The following is a 9,041-nucleotide window of genomic DNA, read 5'->3' as shown; positions in this document are numbered from 1 at the left end:
GTTGCTATGCTATTTGGAATCTCCCAAGAAGCCGAAGAATTGATGCTTTTGAACTGTGGTGTTGGAGAAGACTCTTGAGAGTCCCTTGGACTGCAAGGAGATCCAACCAGTCCATTCTGAAGGAGATCAGCCCTGGGATTTCTTTGGAAGGAATGATGCTAAAGCTGAAACTCCAGTACTTTGGCCACCTCATGCGAAGAGTTGACTCACTGGAAAAGACTCTGGTGCTGGGAGGGATTGGGGGCAGGAGGAGAAGGGGACGACAGAGGATGAGATGGCTGGATGGTATCACTGACTTGATGGACGTGAGTCTGAGTGAACTCCAGGAGTTGGTGATGGACAGGGAGGCCTGGCGTGCTGCGATTCATAGGGTCGCAAAGAGTCGGACACGACTGAGCGACTGAACTGAAGAAGCTTTTGGTAACGAGCCATTGCAGAGTTCTGCTCCAAGTCTCCAGAATCAGCCTCTCAGGTTGGGGGTCCATGATACCCAGGTATCCTGATGTCACCAGCCACAGACTGGTGTTTGGAGACCACTAGACCCTCCTACCAGCTTTGGGATGCAGGTGGTTGTTAGTTTGCCAGCGAGCAAATGGAGACGTGAAGTGACTTGACCAGGTTCCAGACTTACTTCACAGAGCCATAACTAGGGACAGAGGTCTCCTGGATCCGTGTTCACATTCGAGTCTCATTAAGGAAAAGCTTTGTCCTTTGCTTTGCTAAATACACTTGCAACCTGGGGCTTTCACTCTCCCAGACTGAGGGACTACATTTTTACTTTCAGTGGCTTTTAAGAGTTTGGGGCTTCCCTGGTGGCTCGGTCGGTAAAGAATTTGCCTGCAACATAGAGACTGGAGTTCAATCCCTGGGTTGGGAAGATCCTATGAAGGGAATGGCTACCCACTCCAGAATTGGAGAATTCCATGGACAGAGAAGCCGGTGGGCTATAGTCCATGGGGGGTCACAAAGAGTCAGACACTACTGAGCAACTAACACACTTTGAGGACTTCGGACAATGGAAAAGGCTTGGATCTAGAGCTGGCCAGACCTGGTTTAAATCCCTCCTGACCCTCTAGAAGTGGTAACTCCTCAGTTTTTCTGAGGATCAAATGAGATGACATCATGTGAGGTGACTTGCACAGTAAAGAATCACTTGGCAAGAATCACAGAACACTGATCTCCCTCGTTTCATTATTAAGAGTTCACGTTGTGTGCTGTTGGCATTTTACATGCATCTCATTTGCTTCTCAAGACAGGTGAGCTGGGTCTCTGGTGTTAAAGGTGTCTAAATTGAGCCCCAGAAGGGTTAATACCTAACCCCAAAGGCAGTTACAGAAAGAAGAAAACCAGGGTTCTTACTCCAGTCCCTACAATTCACTGTACAAGACAGATCTTATTCCAGAATTTGCAGCTTTACAGTGAATCCCATCCTTGGTAAAGCTGTCTTCCATCAAGCAGGGTTCACCCCAAAGACGTGCCCACTGACTGCTCAAGGTCGCCCCCACCACCCTCGGAACAGAGCACAACATCTCAAACTGGCTCCTGTGTCACCCGCACTTTCACCTTCTGCCCACCAGACTTTCAAGAAACAAGTGAGGAAAAAAGGTCAGTTCCCCAAGGGTAACAGAACCCAAGAAAAACACATCAAGTTACTATCAGGCCATTTAGTTTATTATTTCAAATGAAAGTCAGCAATCAAGGCCACAGTCCTGTTAAACACTTCCTCCCCACCCGCCACAAACCACCCCTACCCTGTTATAAGAACAGAACAGCACACAACAGAATACCATAGTTCAGGCTGAGCCAGGAACACAAAGCTGCTCCAACAAAAACAAGACGGAAACATAAGACACAACATCTTTGAACATATACAAAAATTGCCATGGCCCATAGGGCAAGCGGTCACAGCGGGTCAAAAGGGAGACCTCAGACCCAAGGCTTTTGGAGGTTTTCAACAGCTGTTGCTCTGGCTACATCTTCTGGGCTCTGCTGCAGGAACAGGAAGGGGAGAGTGCTGAGGGGCCAGGGAAGACCCCTTGTCCCACTTTGAAGTTCAGGTCACTGGCTGGATGTACTTTGGGTTGGTGGAGATATCTCAGGCTCCTTTTATCCAGAAGAGAGGGATACAGGGAGACAGCAGGAGCCCTGACAGCTGCCCCCTGCCCCAAGCTCAAGGGAAGGAAGCCAGCCAAGAGACTGCCCCTCTCCACGAACAGTTTTCATGGCCCCCAGGAGCCAGCACACTTGAATTCACATGGCGTAAAGCCCCACAGCGACCGTGGCCACCAGAAAGCTGAGTGTGAGGACCCATCGCAGGAGAGGTGCCTGGGAGAGGACGCTGGGCTGGGGCTTCCCCCTGGACGCCTTGGTGGGAGCCAAGTCTGAAAGAGAAGGGAGATGATGTTAAGTCCAGGAGGATGGAGGCAGGGCCATTTGACGTCATGGAAAAACAAATCAGAACCACCTCAGCAGTGTCTAGTAAAGTCCCTGCTAGATGCAAACCAGTAGCCCTCTAGCCACTACTTGGATACCTCCTAAGACAGGGAGCTTACTTCTCCAAGCTGTCCATTCTTCCATTTTCGGCCAGATTGTGAGAAGTACTCTCCAGGGATACCCAGGGGACCATAGTTTGAGAATTGATGTATTAGGGCTGAGTCCCCTCCCCCCCACCTTGTAATCTCATCAGGAATGGCCACATTCCAGTGTTCCCACCAACGGAGGGGTCCATGTAGTCCTGGCATGCATAAGCTATGGTGGCACCAGGAGCAGAGGCCTGAGATGACCTGCCAAGCAGGTGGCAGAGCTTCACCCCTCCCCTCTCTTGACTCCCAAAGCCACACTCTCGCCCACAGGGAGGGAGGGAGGGGACTCTGGTGCTCTGGAAGTTTCCCATGTTTTCTCAGCACTGCCACCCCCTAGAGAGCTCTCTGAGCGGCCTGAGGGAGGGACTAACCCAAGATAGGACCCTGCGTCCACAGCGGGGGGGATAGCTAGAAGCTGTCCTGGGCCCCTAGCCCCAAGTCAGGGGGTCTCTGCTCGGAAACCATTAACAGACCCCCAAAGAACCTAAACTGTGTGTGTGGCGGTTGGGGGAGGACTTGTCATGACTTCAGAGTATCCTTTGAGTACTCGAAAGTGAGCTAAAACCAGCCCAACCCCCCTGATTCTAGAACTGGGGAGACTGAGGCGCAGAGGGGCATCCTGGTGAAGGCTGGCTCCACCCCTGACTCCCCATTTAAAGCATGGAGAAGACAGAAGAGTCAGAGACACCAGAGCCAGACGACTGGGCCATATGCCTTCCACACACGCCCCCGGGGAGGCCCTCACCTTGCGCCTTGCTGCCGGCTCGCCTGTGAAGCTCTGGTGCCTGCAAGGGATCATGGTCCTTGGCCTTCTGGGTCAGCAGGCCCTGCAACTCCTCAAACAGCTGCAAGAGAACAAAGTGCACGTCTCCATGAAAGGTGGGGCCAGGCCTGCTGATGGGAGGTCTGAGGTTTGGTTGTGAAATAGCAAGACGGAACAGAATCACAGCAAAAATACTGAACATCCGGGTTAAGAGATAAGATGTCACAAGTTCATTAACTCGCCTGCCTGCTCTTCCCCAAATGCTCCTCAGTAACAGCCATTCTGAATGGCCACTCATGCCCATATGCTGGGTCCCTTTGAAAAGTACCATGTCTTGAGTGGTCCCCAAGCAGGCACTCAATGCTCTGTGGTACTCATTAGCTAGGGTTACAGACCAGGTCATTGCCACTCCAGAGATTCAGTGCCTGGTGGTGGCTAACCCAGAGGTCAAGCGGCAAGGGCCAGCCCTCCCATGGGACTCTGGCTCCAAAACACCTGTTCTTTCTACACCACCTTTCTGAAAGATACAGCTTTTCTCAGAAGACTGACCAGGTGTGCTGGGTATTTTTTAGCCATATGCAAAAGATGCACATTGCTCAATAGCGAGTGCTATGAGCAATCTCCTCTGGGGTCTCAGGCTGGGAATAAGGAGCCAGGAGAGCATAAACTAAGAGCCCAGTTCCCACAGGGCCTTCAGATAGGAGGAGAGTGACAGAATTCTACATCAGGGTTAGAAGGAATCTCACCCCCACTGGGAACACCCATCGTGGCTCTGCCTAAGAAGTCACCCTTCAAGGCAAAACCTATCTTCCCCTGGATTTGAGACACTTGTAGAAAGACAGATCATGCCTCCTGACTGGGCTGAGAGGCCCAGATGGCAGAGGCCAGGTCTGCGGCATCCGTGAACCCTGCAGTGCCAACCTGGCTACATATGAACACACTGCCAACTTGTATGTTGTCACAGGGAGTTATCACAGAGTGCCACAACGGTGACGCTCACATCGTACAATAACCGTAGCTAATGTTCAAGGGCTGACCCTGTGACATGCCCTGCTTTGGGGACTTGATTGATTTAAGCAGTCACAACAACTCCGTGAGCTAAGTGCTATTATATCCCCATTTTACAGATGGGGAAACTGAAGTACAAAGTGATTAAGAAAGGGATTTGCCTAAAATCACCCCGCCAGGTAAGTGACAGAACTGGAACCCTAGACCCCAAGCCTCTGCCCTTAAATAGGACCCTTGACCCCCCTGGCCCCCACCCTGGAAGAGCAGCTGGAGGCAGAGGTGGCCTTGCAGCACAGCCCATACCCTCACCTGGATGTTGAGCAGGAAGGCGGTCTTGGCCTCATCCAGGACTCTCTGCCGGACCTCAGGGGTCATCTCCAGAGTGTTCATGCGGGAGCGGTACAGCTGCTTGAACTTGGTGGCACTGGCGATATTGGGGAAAGTGAAGAAGGCCAGGCCCTCCCCGGAGCTGGGCAGATTCAGGGCCTTCTGAGCAATCTTCTTGAGAACTTGGCCCCCAGACAGGTCTCCCAGGTAGCGGGTGTAGGCATGGGCCACCAGCAGTTCGGGCTCGGTGCGCCCCACCTCCTGGAGTCGCTGAACATAGCGCTTGGTGGCCTGCGTGTAGGGGATGGCCTCCTGCCAGCGGGGCCCGTACCAGAAGGCCATGTCCTGCTCCAGGGAGGCCCGGCGGTGCAGCTCCTCTGGGAAGTAGAGGGGAGTGTAGACGGGGTTCTCCTTGTTGCGTTCGATCTCCTCCTCCAGGGCCACATAGATGTGGTACAAAGACGCCATCACCAGCTGAAACCAGAGCAAGCAGGTCATTATCAGAGCATCCAGCCCCTTGGCACTATCGCCTTCAGAGTCATCCTTGTCACCTCCCCAGGCTGGGCTCCCACCTCCTGCCAGCCCCTCTAACCCTCCGCATGTGGCAGCCAGAGAAAGTGTCACAGGAGAAAATTTTCATTGTGCACTGTCTGAGCCTAAAAACCTTTTTATCACACTGGAAAAAATACAAATCCTCATTTCATCCTTGGAAAAATCTAACAAAGGAATGGCTATGCCCATTTTACAGGAAAGACACTAAGGCTCAGAGAGGGTATGAGACACCGAAGTCACAAAGCTAGTAAGGAACAGAAATGGAGCCAAGCACAGGCATGGCTTTCTGGAGGAAGTAACTGAATGAACGTGCTTACAGGAAGACGCCAGGCACCTCTCCCTGGCTTTTGACCTCTGGGGATCCATCTGCAGGGCACAGCTCTCCCCAGAAGACCCCTCTGAACCCCATCACCTCTGAAAGCTGGGCTGGGGGACTTGAGCCCTTGGCTGAGCCCTTGGCTCAGGTAACTCCCATTACACATTAATTTGAGTTTGAAAGAGGACAAAGTTTAGATGTTCCGGCTGAGGTTTTCAGGTGATTTCTGAGCCTTTAATCATTCGTGGGAGCACTGTCTCTCACCAGTGCAGAAACCCAGGCAGCCTGGTACAGAGCAGCCTGGGTTTTCAACTGTGACCGACCTGGCCCTAGCTCCGCTCGGCCAGTCCTCAGCTGGGTGACGGTGGATAAAACCACTCTCCCTCTCTAGGCAATCTGGGGCCTGAGTGACTCTGCACAAGACAAGCCTTGGTCCCCTTCCTTGCAAAGAAGGGTAATCTGACCACAGACTGATGGGGCAGGTGTGCGGCTCAGGGAGGATGGCAGAGGTAAAGCGCTAGGCGCGACCTGGTAGCCAGCACTGAAGCTGGACCGTGGTGATAAAAAACGCTACCTCCATCAGCACAATCCGAGTGAGCACTGGGTCCTCTCCTGGATCTTTGTGCTGACTCTGAACTCAGGGGCCAAGAAGGAAGCTCCAAAGCGTACAGTGGCTGGGTATGGGGTATTCCAGCGGCCACCTCCCCACTCCCATTACAGCAACTGTACATCAGCTTTTTCAGGGGAGTGGGGGCAGAACAAAGGAGTAAGGGCTAAACTCACATCCACAGGACACAGCCCAGGGCTGTGAGCCCCTTAGGGCTGCATGTTAAATCGCCCTTCACTGAAGCACCTCTCCTGCTGGAAGTAGGGGGTATCTCCCAATAGCCAAAGACAGGGTGTCCGGAGTGGTGAGCCACAGCTCCCCACCCCTACTGTTCAACCCCAACAAGCCTCTCCTCACACCCAGCACCTGCCGGGTTCTCTTGTCACATGCTTTCCTTCTACGTGCATGAATTTCACAACTGTGCTGAGTAATAGCAAAAATTCACGCCTCAAATACAATGGGCACTTGAGGAAATCATGCTAGGTATTCCCCTTGGTCCAGTGGTTAGGACTCCGTGCTTCCACTGCTGGAAGCATGGGTTCACTCCTTGGTTGGAAAACGAAGAGCCCACATGCTGTGCAGTGTGGTCCAAAAAAAAGAAAACCCTGCTGTTGAAAAGTCTCATTTCACAGGTGAGGAAAAGGTACCTTGGGGAGATTAGATGGTGCCCATAGTCTTACTATTAGGGGATGGAAGAACTCAAGCTCGAACCCATACTCCCCCTCTTACCTTCAGAGGCAAATAAGATAACCAGCCTTGGCTCGATTTTGGCCTCTCCCATTTTCTTACAGGCTGTGTGACCTTCTGTTAGTTACTTAACCTCTCTGAGCCTTCCCTTCCTCATCTTCCTTATCAAAGCTGAAGCACTAATTAAAATTAAGTGAGTAAAATGCCAAGCAGGCACTAGGTGGTCACTTAAAGAGTACCACTGCCCCAGCCCCTCCACAATACCACATTGCAGGCTGTGAAATCTGCTGTATGACCCTGGGTAAGTCATTTCCACTCTCTGAGCCTCAATGTCATGACCTGTAAAATGACTCCCTTGAACATGCTCATCGGGTCCCTCTGCATCTCAAGCAGCCATGCCCACTAACACCACTGCTCTGCGCTTTGGGTGCACTCCCACCCAAAGTACCCCTGCCAAGGCTGGTACCTCCAGTCCACATACCTTAAAACCTTCTTGGGTCAGCTCACCCTTCTGAAAGTTCTTCATGAACTCTGCATTCTCCGCCTGGGTGTGCACCTCCTTGGTGGCCTCCTTCAGGGCCTCTGACAAATCCTGGGGCATGCTGCAGAGAGAAGGTACAGAGGTGAACAAGGGAGTCGAGGACAGGGCTCTGGGCACAGTCTCTTCCAGCGTGAGCTTCTGAGGGGTACCCCTGCCTGTGTGAAGGACTTAAAAAAGAGATTTCCGCTTTTATCAGGCTTCTCTGCGGAAACCCAGGTTCCCATCTAATACACAGCCACTTTCCCAACTACCTTTAAGATGCAACCCCAGCCACACTTTTCAGTTATTAAAACACTGTAATACGGGTCCCACAAACCAACAGGAAAGGTCTGGCCAATTATTCTCAATAGAGAAGAGAAGGGAGCAGCATCGGTGGGCAAGGTGAACACTCAATTCACCTGCAACTGCTTCCACTGGCTTTTAGACCCAAGATTTAACTCATTAACTTTGTTGAGGTTTCAGATACAGATCTCATGATCCCTTGTAATATTCTGCTCGCAGCAAAGTATTGAAAAAGCTCAAGTAAAACTCAGCTTTACTCAAAGAAACAGTCCCTTTTGGGGAGTATTTCTGCCTCTGCATCCACCTCCCACACGAGTGTCATTTCTCCTTTCTGGCCAGCACTCCTTCAGAAACATCACCCCCTGTTCTGTACATGCTGGTCAAATTCTTGGGAGATGGGAGGCGCCAGACTCAGAGGTGGACAAACCCAGGGCCAAATTCCAGCTAGTCAGGAGACCTTGGCTTGCTTGCTGTGCCTCCTCTACTATGCCACTCTCATACTGCAAACGCGGGCTCAGTAGCCGGGGTGATGTGCTCCTTAATTCGACAGCTAGCCAGAGGTGGTGGATGCGGCCAAGAGGAGTCCCCAGTAAGAAAGCCAGGCTTTGTCACCCAGGCTCAAACAGTCGCGAGGATCCCGGATTAAGCAGACCGCTACCTCCAAGCACTCGCACAAAACCAAAACCAAAGTCGGTCCCACGACAACACTCCCATCAGGTCATCCACAGGGAGCCAGGCATGTCAATCACCTTTCATCTCTCCAGCTGCCCCACCGGGCGGGACTGGCACCCAGCTCCTCCTAACACCAAAGCCCCAAGTGACCGTCGCCCGTTCAGCGAGGTCGCTTCCTGCTTCCCGGCTCGGTCTCGGGAGCTCTGCGGGAAGAGGGAGCTGCCCTGCCCGGGAGAGGCCGGTCCCCCGCCCCGCACTTGCCTGCTGTCGGGCTGCGGGCGCTCCATCCTGCGGCTGTGTAGGTGTGGGGTCGATGCTGGCTCCGAGAACTCCGGCTCCGAGAACTCCGGCTCCGACGGCCAAGAAGTTGATCGAGGAGGTGGGAGGGCTACGGTGCCGAATCCCAGCTTCGCCGTCTATTTATCCCCGGGGCGAGTCACGTGGCCGCCGCACGCTGGCCTTTCCCCACTTTGGGGCCCGAAGTTGCAACACCCGCGGGAGCCGGCGCCCCGCCCGCCCCTGGCCTGCGGGGGCGGAGGAGGAGCGGTCATATGACCCGTGGAAAACAATCTATTTAAAACAAGACGTAAAAAAAAAAAACTTCTGGAAATCTGTGCAGCAGTGTGATTTTGCCCCTTTCAGAGCCTCCAGCCCAGAAATGGTACTTGAATACCCCAGGAATCTGAATGGTTCCAGAGAGCTGG

At 52.8% G+C, this 9,041-nt stretch overlaps 1 protein-coding gene across 1 annotated transcript; it reads right to left on the bottom strand.

Annotated features, from left to right (window-relative positions):
- Window positions 1-1,649: 1,649 nt before the first annotated feature.
- On the bottom strand, window positions 1,650-8,781 carry HMOX1 (heme oxygenase 1). Its single transcript, XM_061417256.1, has 5 exons — window positions 8,599-8,781; window positions 7,324-7,444; window positions 4,663-5,154; window positions 3,328-3,427; window positions 1,650-2,381 (listed from the first exon to the last, which is right to left on the bottom strand). Exons 1-5 carry the CDS (start codon window positions 8,622-8,624, stop codon window positions 2,251-2,253), a joined length of 870 nt encoding a protein of 289 aa, XP_061273240.1. The 5' UTR covers window positions 8,625-8,781; the 3' UTR covers window positions 1,650-2,250.
- Window positions 8,782-9,041: the final 260 nt, after the last annotated feature.

Source organism: Bos javanicus, chromosome 5, assembly GCF_032452875.1.
Source record: "Bos javanicus breed banteng chromosome 5, ARS-OSU_banteng_1.0, whole genome shotgun sequence".
Taxonomy (NCBI): Eukaryota; Metazoa; Chordata; class Mammalia; order Artiodactyla; family Bovidae; genus Bos; species Bos javanicus.
The sequence above is the reverse complement of the archived record's forward strand: the minus strand, read 5'-3'. Positions and strand labels throughout refer to the sequence as shown.

Excerpts from the sequence above, each read along its gene's own strand:
- HMOX1 (XM_061417256.1), bottom strand. The coding sequence starts at position 8,624 with ATGGAGCGCCCGCAGCCCGACAGCAG. Across the intron at positions 5,155-7,323 it reads TGACCCAAGAAGGTTTTAAG|CTGGTGATGGCGTCTTTGTA; the intron begins GTATGTGGACTG and ends CTCTGGTTTCAG. Across the intron at positions 2,382-3,327 it reads AGCCGGCAGCAAGGCGCAAG|ACTTGGCTCCCACCAAGGCG; the intron begins GTGAGGGCCTCC and ends CTTCTCTTTCAG.